Source organism: Melospiza melodia, chromosome 12 (genome assembly GCF_035770615.1).
Source record: "Melospiza melodia melodia isolate bMelMel2 chromosome 12, bMelMel2.pri, whole genome shotgun sequence".
Classification (NCBI taxonomy): Eukaryota; Metazoa; Chordata; class Aves; order Passeriformes; family Passerellidae; genus Melospiza; species Melospiza melodia.
The window spans coordinates 1,163,556-1,184,443 of NC_086205.1; the positions used below are offsets into that span (position 1 = coordinate 1,163,556).

General features: G+C 47.6%; 1 protein-coding gene across 3 annotated transcripts; it reads right to left on the minus strand.

The window, feature by feature from the left end:
• Window positions 1–7: 7 nt before the first annotated feature.
• Window positions 8–19,965, minus strand: LOC134423491 (uncharacterized). Of its 3 annotated transcripts, none has more exons than XM_063166457.1 (11): window positions 19,873–19,965; window positions 18,875–18,937; window positions 18,392–18,424; window positions 18,223–18,247; window positions 6,714–6,852; window positions 2,799–2,862; window positions 2,617–2,682; window positions 2,489–2,546; window positions 2,338–2,408; window positions 1,128–1,191; window positions 8–400 (listed from the first exon to the last, which is right to left on the minus strand). In XM_063166457.1, exons 1-11 carry the CDS (start codon window positions 19,956–19,958, stop codon window positions 299–301), a joined length of 771 nt encoding a protein of 256 aa, XP_063022527.1. In that variant the 5' UTR covers window positions 19,959–19,965; the 3' UTR covers window positions 8–298. The 3 variants fall into 3 exon arrangements, 2 of the variants coding, with proteins under 2 accessions (XP_063022527.1, XP_063022529.1); XM_063166459.1 differs by having other exon boundaries at window positions 8–492; XR_010029140.1 differs by lacking the exons at window positions 8–400; window positions 2,489–2,546.
• Between the last annotated feature and the right edge of the window lie 923 nt (window positions 19,966–20,888).

Here is a 20,888-nt window from a genome sequence, read left to right on the forward strand (position 1 = left end):
TCCTCCCTTTATTTCCAAATATGTATAGTTCTTTCTCCTCCCTGGGCCCAGTCAATCACTCCCCACCCCTCCTAGTTTTCCAGAATGTTCCCCTCAGTGGGAGCCGTGATTGGCTGTGGTCCCAGGGCCCCTCCCATACAATATAACTATCGGTTTTCCCCTCACGTCTGTTAAGTTAAGCTCATCCCCTGACTTTCCCTGATTGGTTTATTGTAATCCCCTCTCTTGGTTCCCACCTCCCTTTATAATCCCTGTCCTCCCACGTTTCTTTGTCACTACCTGCTGGTCGCCATAGGGATTAAACCTGTTTAGACCCCAGGAAGTGTCCGACTCTCATTTCTTCATCCGGATTCGCAGCTCTCCTCCGAGACCTCGTCCCCGCAGGCACAGCCCGAGGCCTCTGCCGCCAAGGGGTGCCTGAAGCTTCAGCCCTGGGGCCCTGCCACCGGCACTGACACCCCCCCTGCAGTGGGCTGTTGGCCGCCCTCAAAGCTAGCCGGGTCAAAGGTCTCAGGCCACGGACCTCGCTGCACAAAACCCCCAAATCCACCCCAAAAACAACCCTGGGATCCTGAAAATTGACTCGGAAACCCCAAAACCACACCAAAAACCCCAAACTACCCCAAAACCAGCTAAGGAAACCCAAAAATGGACTCGGGGAGCCCAAAAATCCCAAAATCTGCCCCGAAACCCCCCAGTACCACATAATCCACCCCAAAAATCCCAAATCCACCCGAAAAAAACCTCAGGGACACAAAAAAATGGATCCAGGGACCCCAAAAACCCCAAATCCACCCCAAAACCCCAAATCCTGACCCCAAAATTGCCAAAATCCCCCAAAAATCCCAAATCCCCCCTAAAAATCCCAAATCCCAACCCAAAAAAATTCCGAAAATCCCTCCAGTCCCCCAAAAATTCCCCAAAATGCAAATTTCTGACCCAAGAAATCCCCAAAACCCCCAAATCCCCCCCAAATGCCCCAAATTCAAAATCTTGACCCCAAAAAGCCCCAAATCCCCCAAATCTGAAATTCTGACCCCCCAAAAAGCCCAAATTTTGAAATTTTGACCCCAAGGAGCCCCAAAATCCCCAATTTTGACCCCAACCCTGTCCCCCTCCCCCCTCACCTGCAGGAGGCTCTTCAGGGTGGGCAGGGCCTCAGCTGAGGGGGCAGGGCCAGCCAGGAGAGCTCTGTGATTGACAGGTGTGAGGCCACGCCCCCAATGGCACCAGAAATCCCCTCAGGGACCCCAAAATGTCCTATAAACCCCCCAAATTCCCTCCCACCCCATTAAGCCCCACCCACTTAGGCCACACCCATTCCTTTTTGCCACACCCATTCCTTTAAGCCCCAGCCATTCCTTTGGCCACACCCACCCCATTAAGCCCCACCCACCCACTTAGGCCACACCCGTTCCTTTTGGCCACACCCACTCCTTCAAGCTCCACCCATTCCTTTGGCCACACCCACCCATTTAGGCCACACAGACCCCTTTAAGCCCCACCCACTACTTTAATCCCCACCCATTATTGCCCCACCCAATCCCTTTCAGCCCAACACACCCCTTTAGGCCACACCCACCCCCTTAAGCCCTGCCCATCCCTTTGAGCCCCACCCACTGTTTAAGCCCCACCCACCTATGTTTAAGCCCCACCCATCTCTTTAAGCCACACTCACATCTTTATGCCACACCCACCCCATTAAGCCACACCCATTCTCATTAAGCCACACCTATCCCTTAAGCCCCACCCACCTTTTAAAGCCCCCACCCAAGTCTTCAGGACCCACCCATTCCCTTAAGCCCCACCCACCACCCTAAGCTCCACCCATTCTTTTAAGCCTCACCCACTCCTTAAAGCCACACCTATTCCCTTTAAGCCACACCCACCTCTTTAAGCCCCACCTACCCTTTAGCCCCACCGACCCATCCCTTTAAGCCCCACCCACCCTTTAAGCTCCACCCACTTATGCCACATCCATCCCTTTGAAGTCCACCCCATCCCTTTAAGCTCCACTCACAATTTAAGCCCCACCCACTCATTGAAGCCCCACTCACTCATTTAAGTCCCACCCACACCTTTAAGCCCTGCCCACCATTAAATCCACGTAACCCCTTGGAGCCCTACCGACCCTTTTAAGCCCCACCCACCCCTTCAAACCCCACCCACCTTTTGAGCCCCCCTAACATATTAAAGCCCCACCCACCCTCTTAGGCCACATCCCCACTTTAAGCCCCCCCCATCTCTTTAAGCCACACCCACTGCTTTAAGCCCCTCCCATTCTTTTGGCCACCCCGTCCCCCTTAAGCCCCACCCACTCCTTCAGGCCCCACCCACCTTGTGCTCTGATTGGCCAGGACCTCCAGCGCCCAAAGCACCGCCTCTGGGCTGTGGCCAATCAGTACAGCCTGTAGGAGGCGCCACGTGTCAGAGCAGAGGGTGTGGCCTAAGCAGAGCCCAGCCCCCTCCCCCAGCCAGCCACACCCACTTCAGCCTGTTCCGACCAATCCGGAGCCTCCTGAGCCTTCCCGGGGTGATTGGCAGCTCTGGGGTTCATTAATTAATTGATTAATTGAGGGGTTAATTAGGGGTTAAGGAGGAAAGGTTGTGGCTTACGTGCATGGGCGTGGCCTCTGGAGCTCCGCCTCCCTGGCCTTCCTTGCACAGGGCCTTGATTGACACCTGCGGAGGGGGAGGGGTTGGGGGAATTTGGGGATTTTTGGGGGGTCCTGGGCTGATTTTGGGGTCCATGAATGGTCTCCTGGCCCCGCCCACCGTGTCAGGCCCCGTCCACTCACCAGCACTTCCGGCTCTGCCCCCACAGCCAAGATGGCTGACAGCTCGTCCCGGGATTGGCCCAGCCTGAGGGGACCCAAAAATCTTTAAAAATACCCAAAATCTCCAAAAAATGCCCCCAAATCCCCCAAATTTACCCATAATCCACTCAGGAACCCAAAAAATCCCATCAGGAACTCCAAAGTCTCCTCAAAATCAACCAAAATCCCTCAAAAATTCTTCAAAATCCCTCCAAATCCCCTTAGGGACACAAAATACCCCAAAATACCTCAGGGGCCCCAAAATCTCCCCAAATTCCAAAAAAATCCCCTCAGAAACCCCAAAATCCACTCAGGAACCCCAAAAATCCCCCCAGAAAGCAAAAATTGCCTCACAATCCCCCAAAATCACCTCAGAGACCCAAAAATCTGATCAAAATTTCCTCATAATCTTCCAAAATCTGAAAATTCCCACCAGGGACCCCAAAGTCCCCTCAGGAACTCCAAAATTCCCCAATAACCCCTTAGGGAACCTCAAAATTCCCTTAAAATCCCCCCCAAAATTCCCTCAGAAACACAAAAATTCCCTTAAAATGCTCCCAAATACCCTCAGGCACTCCAAAATCCCCTCAAAATCTCCCAAAATCTGCTCAAATTCTCCCCAGATTCCCCTCAGGAACCCCAAAATTAGCTCAGAGACCTCAAAGTTCACTCAGGCATCACAAAATCTCCTCAAAATCCCCTCAAATTTCCCAAAATTCCCCAAACTCCCCTCAAATTCCCAAATTTTCCCAAAAGTCCCCTCTGAAACCCAAAATCACCTAAAATTCCCCAAAATCCCTTCAGGACCATCAAAATTGCCTCAAAATCCCTCAAAATTTCCCTAAAATTTCCTTAAAATCTCAAAATTTCCACCAGGGACCTCAAAATCTCCTCAAAATCGCCCCAAATCACCTCAAATTCTCCCCAAATCCTCCAAAGACGCCAAAAATTCCCTTAAAATCCCCCAAAATCCACTCAAGGACCCCAGTATTTCCCTTATAATCCCCCAAATCCCTCAGGAACTCCAAAATCTCATTAAATTCTCCCAAAATCCCCGAAAAATCCCCTCAGAAACCCCAAAATTCCCTTAAAATGCCCCAAATTCCCTCAGGGATTTCAAAATCTCCTCAAAATCCCCTCAGGGATCACCAAATACCCTCAAAATCACTCAGGAACCCCAAAATCTCCTCAAAATTCCCTTAAAATGCCCCAAAATCTGAAATTCCCACCAGAGACCCCAAAATTTCCTCGAGTTCCATTAAAATCTCCTCAGATTCCCTCAAAATCTCATGAAAGTTGCCCAAATCCCCTCCAAATCCCCCAAAATCCCCTCAGGAACCCCAAATTTTCTCAAAATTTTCTCTAAATCCCTGAAGGAACCCCAAAATGTCCTCAAAACCTCCCCAAAATCCCTCAAAATTCCCTCAAATCCTCTGAAATTGCCCAAAATATCAAAATTTCCTTTAAATTCCCCTCAGAGACCCAAAATTTCCTCAAATTCCCCCAAAATACCCTTGAAATCCCCAATAATCTCATCAAATTGCCCCAAAATCCCTTCACAGACCACAAGATCCCCCAAAAATCCCCTGAGAGACCTAAAATTTCCTCAAATTCCCCCCAGGAACCCAAAGTTCCCTTAAAATGCCCCAAATTCCCTCATGGGCCCCAAAATCTCTTCAAAATTCCATTAAAATGCCCCAAAATCTGAAAATTCCACTGGAGACCCCAAAATTTCCTCGAGTTCCATTAAAATCCCCTCAAAATCCCCCCAAATTGATCAAATATGCCCCAAAATCTCCTCAAAATTGCCCAAATCTCCTGAAAATCCTCTCAGGAACCCAAAATCTCCTCAAATACCTCTAAAATCTCCTCAAAATCTCCTCAGCGACCCCAAAGTTCCCTTAAAATGCCCCAAAATCCCCTCAGGAACGCCAAGATTCTCTCAAAATCTCCAAAAATCTCCTCAAATTCCCCCCAAGAGTCTCCTCAGGCACCACAAAACCTCCTCAGAATTCCCTTAAAATCCCCCAAAATCTCAAAATTCCCCTCAGGGACCCCAAAATTAACTCAGAGGCCTCAAAATCCCTCAGGGATGCCAAAATCTCCTTTAAAGTCCCCAAAATCTCCTCAAAATCCCCCAAATTCACTCAAATCCCATCAAATTCCCCAAAATCCCCCAAAAGCCCCCCAGGAACCCAAAATCTCCTTAAATTCCCCAAAATCCCCTCAGAAAGCCCCAAATCCCTCAGGAACCCCAAAATCTCATCGGAACCCATCAAAATCCCCTCAGAAACCCCCAAATCTGCTCAAAATCCCCCCAAAATCCCTCAGAAACCTCAAAATCCCTCAGGGACCTCAAAAATCCCTCAAAATCACCACAAAATGCCCCAAAATCACCTTTGAATTCCATCAGACATCCCAAAAATTCTTTGAAATCTGCCAAAATCCCTCAGGGACACCAAAATCTCCTCTAAACCCTTAATAATAACCTCAAACCCCTTCTAAATCCCCTCAAGGACCCCAAAATATTCTCAAAACCACTTTAAAATCCCCAAAAAACCTCCTCAGAGACCTCAAAACTCCCTTAAAACGCCCCAAAAATCCCTCAGGGAACCCAAAATCTCCCCAGAATCCCAAAATCCCCTCAGAAATCCCCCAAAATCCCTCAGGGACCCCACAAATCCATCAAAATCACCACAAAATACCCAAAAATCTCCTCTAAATTATATTAGGGACCCCAAAAATCCCTTAAAAACTGCTAAAATCCCTCAGGGACCCCAAATTCCCTTAAAATACCCCCAAATCCTTCAAGACCCCCAAAATCTCCTTAAAATTCCCCAAAATCCTTCAAAATCCCCTCAAACACCTCAAAATCTCAAAAAATCCCCTCAGAAACCCAAACTCGCCTCAAAATTCCCCCAAATCCCCTCAGAAACCCAAAATTCTTCAAAAATCCCCTCATGGACCCCAAAACCTCCTCAAAACCCCTCAAAATTTCCCCAAATCCCATTAGGAACACAAAATCCTCTCAAAATCATCTCAGGGACCCCGAATTTCCCTTTAAAACCCCCAGATTCTGTCAGGGATCCCAAAATCCCATCAAAATCCCACAAAAATTCCCCCACAGACCCCAAAATCACCTCAGACTTCCCCAAAACCCCTTCGAACTCCTCCAAATTCCCCTCAGACATCCAAAATCACCTCAAAATCCACTCAGGGACCCTGAAATCTCCCCATAATACCTCAAAATTCCCTTCAAATCAGGCAAAACCCTGAAATTCCCTTCAGGGTCCCTAAAATCAACCCAGGAACACCAAAAATCACTCAGAGACCACAAAATCTTCTAAAAATCCCTCAAAATCACCTGAAAACCCTCTCAGGGACCCCAAAATGTCCTCAAGATCTTAAAATTAACTCTAAATCCCCTCAGGGCCCCAAAATCCATCAAAATCCTCCAATTTACCTCAAAACCCACCCAAAATCTTCTCAAAAATCCCACAAAATTTCATCAAAATCCCATCAGGGCCCCAAAAATCCCCTCAAAATCCTTCAAATTGTCTCAAAATCTCCTCAGGCACCCAAAACCCTCAAAAAACAGTTCAGGGACCCCAAATTCTCCTCAAAATGCCCCAAAATCTTCTCACAACCCCCGAGAGACAAAAAATCTCTTGAAAACCCTTCAAAATCCTCCCACATCCCAGAGAATCCTCCCAAATCCCCTCAAAAATCAACCAAAATCCCCTGAAGGGCCCCAAAATTCAGTCAGGGACCAAAAATCGAAAAATCCCCCTAATTCCCCCATTGCCCATATAAGGAAATTCCCCCATTGCCCATATAAGGAAACACTGCAAGGCCCCGCCCCTTCCACCCTGCCCCTTCAGGCCCCGCCCCTTTTACCTTTTACGGATTGCCCGCAGCGCCCCCTCGTGGCCGTCCCGCAGCCCAGCCGGGCCCGGCTCCGCCCCCAGCAGCTGAAGCTCCGCCCCTCGCTGAAGCTCCACCCACCGCCGGCTCTGCGCCACCTCCAGCGAGGCGTCTGGGGGGAAAGGGGGACCCCAAAGGTTTGGGGTGAGAACCTTCAAATTTGGGGTTTGGGGGGTCTGGGACCCCTAAATTGAGGGAGGGGACCCGGAAATTGGGGTGAGGATACCAAATTTGGGTGTCGACGGAAGGGAACCAGGACATCATTTTGATCATCACAGGCTCGATTTTATTGATCAGTACGGCGGGTTAAATACAGTTAATAATGAGCTTCATACATATTGCAAAAGTTGAGCTCAGGATTGGTCAGCTTGCATATCAGCACCTACGCCTACTTCTACATTCCTATGGTTCTACTTTTGATACTTTCTACATATTCTTAGGATGTATTCAGGACTAATCTCAACTCCCTATCCTCATGTTGCAGCAAGGTCGCTGCTGACTCTTCCTTTTAGCTTGCTGACTGCTGACTTTTCTCCTTCAGTTTAACCAGTGGCATTATATCAGTGTGGCCTTTCTCAGCTAACCAATTATTAATAATGCTCTCCACATTTCCCCCGTTTTCTTCTTGTGCAAGGAGATTAGTTTGCCATGTTTTTGCTATTGTACGGCTGACCATGTTTTGGATACAGTTAAAGATACAAGGCAAAATAAGCAAAAACAGTAAAATTACACCCAGCAGTCCTATAGCATAGATCACAAGGTTCCTCAGCCACGGTCCAAGTCCCAAGCCTTTAAGCCATTCGTCAATTCCTAAACCGTCTTCTTCCTTAAGTTTGTGAAGTCCCTGTTGTAACTCTTTTATCTTAGTGTGAATGGACACTGAATGATCAGACAGATTCATGCAACACATTCCCTCGAACTCTTCACATCCATGCCCTTGTGCTAAGAGCAAAAAATCTACAGCAGCTCTATTTTGCAAAACAGCATGGTTAACACTTTGCACATCTGCAGTTAGCATGTCTAGAATTTGTGATGTCTTGTTCAGCTCATTCTTTGCCCAGCATCCTAATTGTTTTGCTAAATTCATGGCTTTATTGGCAGATCCTCCTGGTAAGATAGTTGAAACCACCACCTGTTTGAATGTGCCCCAAAACCGTGGATCTCCTATCTTGCTGCAGTCTAAGTCATGTATGCTATGTTTTCTCCTGTTTGAATTTTGACTCAGCTGTATTAGCAAGGACACATTAGGATGAAACAGTGACAATTTTCCCATAAAACAGGGTCCACCTTGTGGTTTAGCTGGTATACCATTCCACGCCCTGTCTCCACAAATCAAAAATATTCCTGTGGGTAATTTCATTGGTGCTGTGATATTTGTGCTGTTACATTGACTGTAATGCTGTGGAGAGAATTCACTCACATTCAGGGATGAATCTAGGGTGGCCCATGTTTCTTTAGGTTGGTTTAAATTCTGAGCACCCAAAAGTTTGAAGCTAAACCATCCACCAGCTGTAGTGTTAGATATGCTGGCATTTGTACTTCCAAAAAGATCCGATTCCTCAGGAGGAGAATGCAAAGAGGTGTTAAGTGATTGGATTAGTAAGCATTGACGATAGCCATCACTCTGACCTGCAGTATACCCTTGTTGCACCGGCAATGTGATGTTTGACATGTTAGACATACATAAGGTTTTATTGTTTATCAAACTGCAAAATTCTCCAGGAGACCACACCGGAAGTCCCACCAGGCATGTTCGAAATGGGTTAGTGACTCCTCCAAGACTAAGACAAAGTGATGATTGGTTAGTTTGATTAGCAAGTGTTACCCATAAATTTTCCCTTGGTTGACTAAAGTGTGTTACTCCTACTGCTTCACTTGCTACAGCATTGAGCAGTATTACAAAAACAAACCTCATTTTTCTTTCTGCTTACTTTGTTTCTCCTTTTCTTCCTTCTGCTTACGTTGTTTTTTCTTTCTTCGCTGTCTTTTCCCTGGTTTGCTAGATTGTCTATTGTAAGGCTGAGTCAATTCTTGAATATACTGATCTAATTCTAAATCAGCATCCTTGCTCACAAGTATAGCACGAGGTAAGTTTGAAGGCAAATCAGCTTTGCAGCGAGCTGCTATGATGCGTTAGGCTTTAGTAATTTCATATATTCTAAGGTTTTCCTGTAACTTCCACCTAAGATATGCTATAACCACTTGTTCTGCACTCTCAAAGAGCTGTAATCCTGTCCGTCCTGGCAGGCCAGTACTTTGTTCAAGAGCTCTAACGCAGATATGATTTCGAATCCACTTTCCAAAACAAGATGTACACCTTAAATATCCCAATGACTTCTGTGAATACCAATAAACCTGATTACAATCTGCACAATGCAAAGCTACCCATGCATAGCATTTATCTTTATCCTTTTTGCAAACATAACAAGGAAGCGAATGTAAGTAAGGACCAGTATAAAATTGTGTATCTTCAACCCAAAGCAACCAATTCAATGGTGGTGATCGCAAAGCCTCTTCAGCCTTTTTACTATATGAGGCTAACAGCTCAAGGTCTTTCTTTAACACAAGGTGTATCTTATTTCGTAATCGTAGTTCTTGTTCGTTATCCTCCTCAACAACTATATCCTCCCGAGGGTCCCACAACAGCAAAATTGTTCTAATCATAGAAAATTAATTAGCAATCACTGATACCCCTATTCAAATGAGACCGTTCCCCTTTTTGCCTTCTTCTTCTTATCTATCTTCAATCTTGCTGCTCCTAATTTCACTGGTCCTGCCACTTTCAAACTTAATTTTTGCAACTTATCAACGCAGCAATCTAATGCTCTATCAGGATCCCCTTGGAAGGGTCCTACAACTGAATGCTGTGTTAAAGGCACTAATTTCCTACACCTTATAGAAACTATACGTGATTTACTTTGAACCTTAATTCTATTTACAATACATTGCATTTCCCGTCGATAATAAGCAAGAACCTTCTGTTCAGGAGACTCATAAAGATTTAAAGCTATATATGCGTTTTGCCCCGTTTGTCTCCTTAATTCATCTTGCCAGCTTCTACCCCACGTGTGCTCGTGTTCACAAGTATGACACCACAAATCCCGTAATAATGATTGTTCTATCCAAAAAGTTCTTTTACAACCCCCACAATGTAGAGCTATCCAGGCAGCACAATGTGAATTGTGACAGTCAAGGCAATGTAGTTTCGCTGGATCTGTTAAGTGAAAAGTTGATAATGAGTCAATAAAACCAATCAACTCCTGGGCCGTCCGGTAGTGACGTGTCAGTGCTCTGTCCACCGCTTCCGAGTACCCCTTCAACTGAAACAGTAGTGGCTGTAGGACTAGAAGCAGTTTCTTCCCCAGTCGCTCCTTGTCCTCCTCCGTAAGGTGATCCACCAGAGGCTGCATCAAAAACAGGTTTAGTCCACTTAGCAGGCACCCACAAAGGCCCTGTAGGTGAGGAAACACAAAGATACCCCGACCCCAATATAATACTTTTGCAGGTTTTTCCCATAATCCTGAACTTGGGTTCTTATACTTAACCCAGACCTCTGCTTCCTTAGTATTTTCCTGACCTGACCTTGGATGATGTTTCATTGCAGGGGGGGTATTCATCTTCCCCAAAAATGCATAAATGATTAATCACATACAAAACCTTAGCCAAACATGCTTGTGATCTGTCAAATCTTGATGTTTTTCAATATACTGCTTAAGGGTACCGTTTGCTCTTTCCCGTAAAGCTTTCCTTAACTGTATCAGTAACTCATACAATCGTTTATTATTTACTTCCTTAATTGCTGCTTCCTCTATTCGTTTGACTACTCCTGCAACATACATAGAGTCTGTGACCACATTTAAAGGCTCCTGTAAGTTGGACACCGCCCATACTACTGCTAACAATTCCAAAGTTTGTAAGCTATGTGCAGGGTCTGCTGTGAGGAGTTGATGCTTCCATTGTCCTTTTTCTTGCCAGGTAACAGCAGCACGCCTTGATTTCTTTCCTGCATCTGTAAAAACTGTAATAGCTCCTTCTATGGGGTTTTCTTCTCTTAAAGGTCGAGTAATCCAGTTCCATTCTGTCATCCATTGCAAAACTCTAGGCACTAATTTACTAGTCTCTACTTTAGCAGGTGACATCAATAATGCTTCTTGTAAATTCTTTGAATTTATCAAGTACCAGTCCAAGGTTTCTTTTTCCATAGGTAATCTAATAGTAGCAGGTTCTCTACCATCCACTTCAAGAATTCTGAGACGCCCCTTTTTGATTAATGCAGCCAATTGTTCAATTTTTGAAGATATTGTTTTCTTGTGCTGTAGTGGTGGTGACAACCATTCCAACACCCGAATCTTCCCCGTTTTCTTTTGCAACTGAGAGAGAGCACCAAGCAAGTGGCAAGGGCTATTCCAAATAGTAAGGTCAATGGGGTGGTCGAGTTGTCGACGAGACACATACCCTTGCTGTACACAGTTACTAATTTGCTGCAAGGCAAGATGATGCTCCTTTGTCAGGTGTACAGGAGTAGTAGGGTCCACACCTTTTAACAAGGGCCGTAGGGCTTCTAATAAGTGATTTGGTATTCCCACAATAGGCTTCAGCCACTGTAAGTCTCCCAGCAACTTCTGTGCATCATGTAGAGTTTTAATGTCCAATTGTAATTCCAATTTTTGTGGTATCACTATTTGATTCGTCAAAGTCCATCCCAAATATTTCCAGGGCTTTGTAGTCTGAATTTTCTCTGCAGCAATAACAAGTGAATATGCAGCAAGAGTATTTTTAATGGTGTTAATCTGTAAAGAGGAGAATGGCTGTTGCTGTGCAAACAAAATATCGTCCATGTAATGATATATTATAGTTGCTGGCCATTTACGACGTAGTGGCTGTAATGCTGCATCAACATAAAGCTGACATAAAGTGGGAGAGTTGCGCATGCCCTGCGGAAGAGATGTCCATTCAAATCTTTTATCTGGTTCCCCATGATTTATTGCTGGTAAAGTAAAAGCAAATCTCTTCATGTCATCAGGATGCAGGCCAATAGTGAAAAAAACAATCCTTTAGGTCAATAATTAAAAGTGGCCAGTGTTCTGGAATCATAGCTGGATTTGGAAGACCAGGCTGTAAGGCCCCCCATTGGTTCCATTTGGTCATTTACAGCCCTCAAATCATGTATCAAATGATATTTCCCTGATTTCTTTTTGATTACAAAAATAGGTGTATTCCAAGGGCTTGTGGACAGTCGCAGGTGTCCCTTTACTCTCCCCTTTTAATGGCCATTGCTTAACCATCACCGGTGTATCCGTTTTCCAGGTGAGTGGAATGGGGAAAGTCCAAGCAATGGCAATTACCCCAAAGGGTGCTGATTAGTTAACACCACTCCCAATTGTGTTAAAATGTCCCTTCCAATTAAACAGGAAACTGTAGGAGGCAGTTGAACAATTGAAGACACAGCAGATATTTGTTGATTCTCAATGCACACAGACAAAGACGGCGACCTGCTTGCCAATGTAAATCCTCCTACTCCTGTGAGCATGTTTGATGAAGGAAATAGAGGCCAATGTTGTGGCCAGGCTTCTGGAGAAATGATGCTAGTATCTGCTCCTGTATCCAATAATCCATAAAGGGTTATGCTTTGATGCCCATAGGTAATTTCAACCTTTTGTTTTGGTCTATTTTGTAAATCCACAGTTAAAAGTGTAACACCAGTAGAGCCAAAACCTTTTTCATCCCGTGCTTGCCCAGTAAATGATTGTATTCCCGATGTCATTTGTGACAGTGGTACCAATTGTGCAATGCGTTGTCCTTTTGTAATTTTAATCGGAGGATAAAGGGTGTAAGCCATAATTTGTATTTCCCCTGTAAAGTCTGCATCGATAACACCAGGCAAAACAAATAATCCCAACATAGTTATAGAGGAACGTCCCAGCAATAATGCTCCACATGTTTGTCCATTTAATATAAGAGGACCCTTTATTCCAGTGGGTATCCTCTCAGGCCGGTTCGTCATTAGTGTGATGTCTACTGCTGCTGATAAGTCCAAGCCGAGGCTCCCGGTTGTTGCGGGTTGCAGACAGGAGGTAGCAGCGATGTCACGGCAGCTGCTGGTGTCTCTGATGTCACTGAGGCAACTTGTGTCTGTCCCTCATTGCCGCATCGGTAACACTTGATGACTGGTCTCGAGCCTCTTTACGTGACTGCCAGTGAGCCTCTTCGGAGAGGAGCAAGAGCAGCTAACACCTGATTTTGAGTAGACTATGCTTTTGCAACCCTAATCCTAATTCCTTTAAGGCTTCTGCTATAAATGCCTGTGAAGCTGTTGGCATTAATGCCATTCACTCTAATGCTTCCTCAATAGTCTAATTTGCCCCTAAAGTAGCTAACACTCTTTGGGTTGCTGGATTGCTATTTTGCAAAGCACACCTGCTTCAATAGCGCCCTGCAACACCAGCCCGATCTATAGCAGTAGCTGTTCTATCGATAAAATTTCCAAATGATTCTTCCCTTCCTTGCTTAATACCCATATAAGCTGGTAACCCTCCTGGCTCTTTAACCATATCTATTGCAGCACGCACTAACCACATAGACTCTGTAAGTTTATCTTCTCCCGATATCATCTGTACCTCTGTACGTAAAAATGCCTCTAAGCCCATCAGCTCCTTTACTGTTACTCCATGTAATGGGTCATGTGCATTAAACAATAACTGCTGATGATGAGTAAATATCAACCGAACTATTCCTCTTAAATCATTAGGACATAAAACCTGAGTATTAAAAAGATAATCTAACATTTGCTTAACAGGTTCACTTTTTACTCCAAACTGACTAACCGTAGAATGTAGCTGAGTTAACAGCTTCCAATCTAAGGGAGTATATTCTGCTATATTATGCGTAGGGTTCCCCTGTGCATCATACTGTGGTGTGTACGTAACTGGACATGCAAGACTAGAAGCTATTTCCACCGCCTCACCATCCCCCATTTGCATTACTTCTTTCGCCAAAGCAGCCCAAGCTTCCCTCCTCTGTTTAGCCATCTCCCCCCATGGATCACGGTGTGCCCCTGGGATGGGATCTGGCCCTTTAAGGGTGCTATGCTGCTGGCACTTCGGTGCAGACACCGAGGTTTCGCGCGGAGGGGGCAGTGAAGCAGAGGCTGGCTCGCGCGGGGGACGCGGGAGCCCCCCCTCCCCCGCTGGAGCTGACAGTGAAACCGGAGCCGGCTCACACGGAGCCAGCCTGCGGGGGGCAATCCGCCCCCCCGCTGGAGCCGGCTTGGGCGGAGGAGGTGACCCCCCCACCGAAGCTGTAACCGGAGCCGGCTCACTGAGGGGAAGCGGCGGAGGCAAAGCTGGTGGCGGAGGCGAAGCTGGCTTGCCCCTACTCCCACCATCCGACCCGCCTGAAGTTGGTGGCGGAGGCAAAGCTGGTTTGCTCTTACCCCCACCATCCGACTCGCCCTCCCCCTCTGACAGGAAAGGTGCAGACGGTTCCACTGCGCCTATAGAGAAATCCTCCACACCACTTTGCTGGGGACTCTTAGGCATAAGTACTTTAGTTACAGAGGGTGCCAGGGGATCATCTTCACGACCATACCCTATATTCCTCTTATGAGCTTCTGTTGCCCTTTCTGCTGCCTTTCTCTCAGAGACCTGCTGAAGTAACGTGTTATACACCACCCGCCATAACTTCCCGAATTTCTTTGCTGACTTATCGTCGTCTAGTACTGTATCCCACAATATTTCCCCAAACTTTCTCCACTCTGATAACTCATGAACTGTATGAGGATTAGAAAAGATACCCTTAGCATGGCCATAAGCTAATAACCCTGGTAACTCCTTTTTTAAATCTATCCCTTTTATCCCACGCCGCTCTAAATAGGCGGTAAATAAATCATATGCCGCTTGCCTATCCATACCTATTAATCAGCGCGCGCTGTTGCAGCTCTCCAGGCTCTGGCGACACGTATTGGCTTAAGTCACAGTTGTGAACCTTAAGGGTGCTTCAAATTCCGGCACCGTCCCGGCTGCTGGGACCCAAACCCAACTTCCGGACCGTGGCGTAATCCCTTTTTCTTTTAATCCGAGAAAAAGGGCAGAGATTCGGTTATGCCCGCATTCTCCACCATTTGTCGACGGAAGGGAACCAGGACATCATTTTGATCATCACAGGCTCGATTTTATTGATCAGTACGGCGGGTTAAATACAGTTAATAATGAGCTTCATACATATTGCAAAAGTTGAGCTCAGGATTGGTCAGCTTGCATATCAGCACCTACGCCTACTTCTACATTCCTATGGTTCTACTTTTGATACTTTCTACATATTCTTAGGATGTATTCAGGACTAATCTCAACTCCCTATCCTCATGTTGCAGCAAGGTCGCTGCTGACTCTTCCTTTTAGCTTGCTGACTGCTGACTTTTCTCCTTCAGTTTAACCAGTGGCATTATATCAGTGTGGCCTTTCTCAGCTAACCAATTATTAATAATGCTCTCCACATTTGGGGTTTAGGGGGATCCTGGGGCCCAAAATATTGGGGAAAGGGACCCCAAAATTGGGGTTTGGGGGGTTCAGGGACCCCAAATTTGGGATTTAGGGGGGGTCTGGGACCTTAAAAATCGGGAAGGGACCCCAAAATTTGGGGGTAGGGACCCCAAAACTGGAGTTTGGGGGGGTCTGGGACCCTAAAATTGGGGAAGGGACCCCAAAGTTTGGGTTTAGGGGGTTCAGGGACCCCAAATTTGGGGTTTTGGTGGTCCTGGGAGCTCAAAAAGGGGGAAGGGGACCCCAAATTTAGGGCTTGGAGAAAAATTGAGGTTTGGGGGTTTCTGGAACCCCAAAATTGGGGATGGGGACTCAAAACTGGGGTTTGGGGGGTCAGGAACCGCAAAATCGGGATTATGGGATTTCTGGGACACTAGAAATCAGGGGGACCCCAAAATTTGGGGGTAGAGACCCCAAAATACAGTAAGGACCCAAAAATTGGGGTTGGGAGGGGTCCAGGGACTCCAAAATTGGGAAAGGGGACCCCAAAATTTGGGGTGAAGATACCAAACTGGGGCTCTAGTGGCTCAGGGAGCCCGAAATTGGGGTCTAGTGGGACATGGGACCACAAAGTTGGGTTTTTGGGGGTGCTGGGGCCCTAAAATTGGGGAGAGGGACCCCAAATTTGGGGCTGGGGTGTTCAGGGACCCAAATTTGGGGTTCAGAGGTTCTGGGACAATAAAAATTAGGGGAATCCCAAAATTTAGGGGTAGGGACCCCAAATTTTGTGTCTGGGGTGTTGAGGGACCCCAAAATTGGGGTTTGGGAGCATCAGGGACCCTAAACTTGGGGTTAGGGGCAGGTCAGGGACCGCAAAATTGGGGTTTTGAGTGGGCAAGTAATCCCAAATTTGTGGTGAGGACCCCAAAATTGGGACTTAGGGGCATCATGAGACCCCAAAAATGGCGCAGACCCCAAAATTTGGGGTGGGGAGCCCCCGAAATGGAGGTTTTGAGGGTAGGACCCTTTGTGCAGGGGCTGCGTTTCCGGCCGGACTCAGCGAGGCGCTGCGCCATTTCCTGTGCGCCCGCAATGGTGTCCCCCAGGTCCCGCACCTCCTTCCGGACCCGCTGCAGGGCCGCGCGCAGCGCCCCCTGCTGGCTCGACGGAGCCGGAACGGCCCAAAAGCGCCAGAATTCACCTCAAAATTCACCCAAATGTACCGGGGATTGTGCCCAGGGTTCTCACGATACCCAAAACTCTCAAAATATTGAGAAAATCCCACAAAAAACCCCAAAATTCCACAAAAACAAGAGTTAAAATTGGCCCAAATCTGCCCGAATAAACCTCAAAATTCACCCGAATATCCCTGAGATTGTGTCCAGGGTTCTCACAACACTCAAAACTCACAAATAACTGAGAAAAATCCCACAAACCCCCCCCCCCCCAAAATCCCACAAAAATGAGGCTCAAAATTGACCCCAAAATTCCCTGAATAAAATCCCCAAAAACTCGCCAAAATTCCCCCCAAAACTCTCCCCAAAAATACCCCAAAACTTTATAAAAACAAGACTCAAAAAAATTCCCAAAATTCTCCCAAAAATCCCCCCAAAACTCCCAAAATTTTATAAAAACGAGGCTCAAAATGGAACCAAATCCACCCGAATTCAGCCCAAAATGCACCCAAAATTCACCCAAATATCCCTGAGATTGGGCCCAGGGTTCTCGTGATACCCAAAACTCCCAAAGTCTGGGGAAATTCCACAAAAAAAAACCAAAATGAGGCTCAAAATCGACCCCCAAATCCACCCAAAATCCCCCCCCAAAATAACCCCCTAAATTCCCCCAAAAATCCCCAAAATTCCCCTAAAAAATCCCAAAATTCCCTCCAAAATCTCCCTGAAAAAATCTCCCAAAAATTGCCCCCCAAAAAAATGCCTCCAAAAATCCCCAAAATTTAATAAAAACGAGGCTCAAAATGGACCCAAATCCACCCCAAGGTCGCTGAGATTGTGCCCAGCGTCCTCATGATACCAAAAACTCCCAAATGGGAAAACTCCACAAAAGAACCCCAAAATTCCACAAAAATGAGGGTTAAAATGGGCCCAAATCCTCCAAAAAATCCCCAAAATTGTCCCCTAAAAAAATCCTTCAAATTCCCTCCAAAAAATCCATAAAATTCCCCTAAAAACTCCCAAAAACCCACAAAAATGAGGCTCAAAATTGACCCTAAAAACTCCCAAATTCACCCCAAAATTCCCTCAAGTAGCCCTGAGATTGTCAAAAAATCTCAAAATCTTTTTCAAAATTCCCAAAAACCCTGAAAATTCCCAAATATCCAAAAATCCCCAAAAATTCCCCAAAAAAATTCCAAAAAAATCCACAAAATTCCCCTAAAAATCCCAAAAAAATAACCAAAATTCCCCCAAAAAATCACCCAAAATTCTCCCCAAAAATTCCCAATACCCCCCAGACTCCCACAAAAATGAGGCTCAAAGCGGATCCCAAATCCGCCTGAATTCCCCCCAAAATTCACCCAGATATCCCTGAGATTGTCAAAAAATCCCAAAAACTCCCCAATGTCTTTTCCAAAATTCCCCAAAAACCCTGAAAATCCCAAAAACCCCGCAAAAAAATCCCCAAAATTCCCCAAAAAATTCCCCCCCAAAATCACTTTAAAATGCCCCAAACCCCCCAAATCCCTCCCCAAACTCCCACAAAACCCAAAATATTTCTCCAAAAATTTTGCATTTTGCCCACAAAAAAAAAATCCCATTTCAAGCTCCAAAACTCCCGTGGACCCCCCAAAATTCCCTCAAATCCCCTGCAAAAATCCCAAAAAATCCCCCAAAATCCAAAAAAATCCCTTAAAATTCATGAAAATTCCCCCAAAATCCCAAAATTTCCCCAAGCTGTCCCCAAAACTGAGGGAACCCCCCCAAATTTTGAGTTCCCCACCCCAAATCTGACCCCAATTCCCCCTCAGGTTTTGGGGTCCCCCTCACCTCCAGCTCCTGCAGGTGCCAGTACCTGAACCCCGAGTTAAGGAACAATTTGGGGATCCCCCAAAAATCTCCCCTTCAATTGAAGGTTGAACCCCCAAATTTGGGGTGTTCAGAATTTTCTGTCCCAGGAACTCCCAAATTTTTGAGGATCCCCCAAAATTTCAGATACAAGTGCAGATTTCCTCGGATCTTCTTCACGTTCCTGTGGGGACACCCCAAAAATTCTGTGAGGGGAGAACCGGGAAAAAGAGCAGGAAAAGCGGCGTGGGGCATGACGGGAGCTGTAGTTCAGGAGGGGTGGGGCCTGCAATGATGCTCCATGGGCGGCGCGGGGCGTGATGGGAGCTGTAGGCCGGCTAGAATGAAACTTAGTGGGGCGCGGGAGATGATGCGAGTTGTAGGCTTGGCTATAATGGAACTCAGTGAAGCGCGGGGGATGATGGGAGTTGTAGGCTTGGCTATAATAAAACTCAAAGGGGCGTGAGGCATGATGGGAGTTGTAGGCTTGGCTATAATAGAACTCAGTGGGGCGCGGGGGATGATGGGAGCTGTAGGCCCGGAAAGCATCTCCCTCTCCTTCCCCTTAAATTTTGGGGTCCCCTTTAAATTTTTGGGGGTTTTCACCCTCCCCAATGTTGAGGTCCCCCCTCACCGCTGGTTCCAGACGTGGCGGATGACGTAATCCCAAATGGGGGCTGCGGGGCCGGAGCAGAGCCTGCAGGGGAGGGAATTGGGGCACCCCAACATTTGGCGGTGACAATAAAATTCACCCAGGAGCCCAAAATTCACCCAGGAACCCGAAAATCACCCCCAAGGAACCCCCAAATCCACTCAGGATGCCCTAAAAGGGACCCCAAAATCCCCTCAGGACCCCCCAAAACCTCTCAGGACCCTTCAAGGGGACCCCAAATTCTCCAGGACCTTCTAAAGGACCCCAAAACCTCCCAGGACCCTTCAAGGGGACCCCAAATTCTCCAGGACCTTCTAAAGGACCCCAAAAGCATCCCCAGGACCCTCCAAAGGGACCCCAAAACCCCCCAGAACTCTCCAAAAGATCCCAAAATCTCCTCAGGATCTCCCCAAACCTCCCCATTACCCTCCAAGGGGACCCCAAAAGCATCCCCAGGACCCCCCAAAACTTCTCAGGACCCTCCAAAGAGACCCAAAAACCACCTCAGGACCCCCCAAACCCACCCAGGACCCTCTAAAGGGACCCCAAAATTCCCCCAGGACCCCTCAAAAGGACCCCAAAACTCCCACAGGACCACCCAAAAGGACCCCAACATCCCCCCAGGACCCTTTAAACCGACCCCAAAATCCCTTCAGGACCCCCATAATTCACCCAGCACCCTCCAAGGGGACCTGCAAACCCTTCCAGGACCTTCTAAAGGAACCCCAAAACCTCCCCAGTACTCTCCAAAGGGACCCCAAAACCTCCCCAGTACTTTTCAGAGGGACCCCAAAATCCCCCCAGGACCCCCCAAAACCTCGCAGGACCCTCCAAGGGGACCCCAAACCTCCTCAGCCCCCCCCAAATTCCCGCTCTCCCCTCACGGAGCCCTCGGGGGGTTCCCACCCCCGGCCCCCGAAACCCCCCGGCCCCTCCACGCCTCAGGGGGGTCCCTATGGGGGTCCCCGGCTGGTCTCGACCTGCGGAGTGCGGCCGGGGAGGGGATTGCGGAGGGCGGCAGCTCCATCTCCTCCCGGAGCCAGAGCTCCAGAACCTCCGCCATCATGGCCGGGGGGCGCTAAGGGAAGCGAAAAAGCGCCGGAAAAGCGCCGCGGGGAAGCACGGGAGTTGTAGTGCGGGAGGGGCGGGGCCTGCAGTGATGGGCTAAGGGAGGCGCGGGGCATGACGGGAGTTGTTGGCGAGTAACTGGGACGCTGTGGTGCGCGAGGGATGATGGGAGTTGTATGCGTGGCTGTAATGATTCTCTATGGGGCGTGGGGGGTGGTGGGAGTTCTTTGTGCCTTTGTAATGGGGCTCTATGGGTTATAGTGATTATCTATGGGACTCTATGGGTTATAACGATTCTTTATGGAGCGCGGGGAATGATGGGAGTTGTATGCACGCCTGTAATGGGGCTCCATGTGTTATAATGATTCTCTGTGGGACTCTATGGGTTATAATAATTCTCTATGGGGAGCAGGGCCTGATGGGAGTTGTATGCGTGTTTGCAATGGAACTCAATGGGCATCGCGGGCATGATGGGAGCTGTAGGCCAGTAAGTTGCTCGATGGGGAAACTTGGGTGTCTGGGAGCACTTGGGGGTCCTAAGGGCCACTTATGGGTCAGAAGAGCCATTTAAGAGACACTCAAAAGGCACCTGAGGGGAACTTTGGGTCTGAGGGCACTCAGGGTCACTTGGTGAGCTGGATCCTGGCTTTACCTGGCCTCTGTGGGGCGCGGGGGATGATGGGAGTTGTAGGCTCTTGGCAGCATGGGAATTGTAGGCGCAGACTGAGGGTCTGTGGGGCGGGGGGAGGTTTAGGAGGGCACCTGGGAGTCCGTGAGGGCAGTCGGAGGTCCTGAGTGGGGGCTGAGAGATCACTTAGGAATCCTGGGAGGCACTTGGGGGTCCGGGGGGGCAACTGAGGAGCAACTTTGTGTTTGGGGGGACATTTGGGGGCGTGTACCGGGCACTCTGTGTGGCTGAGTGGCATGA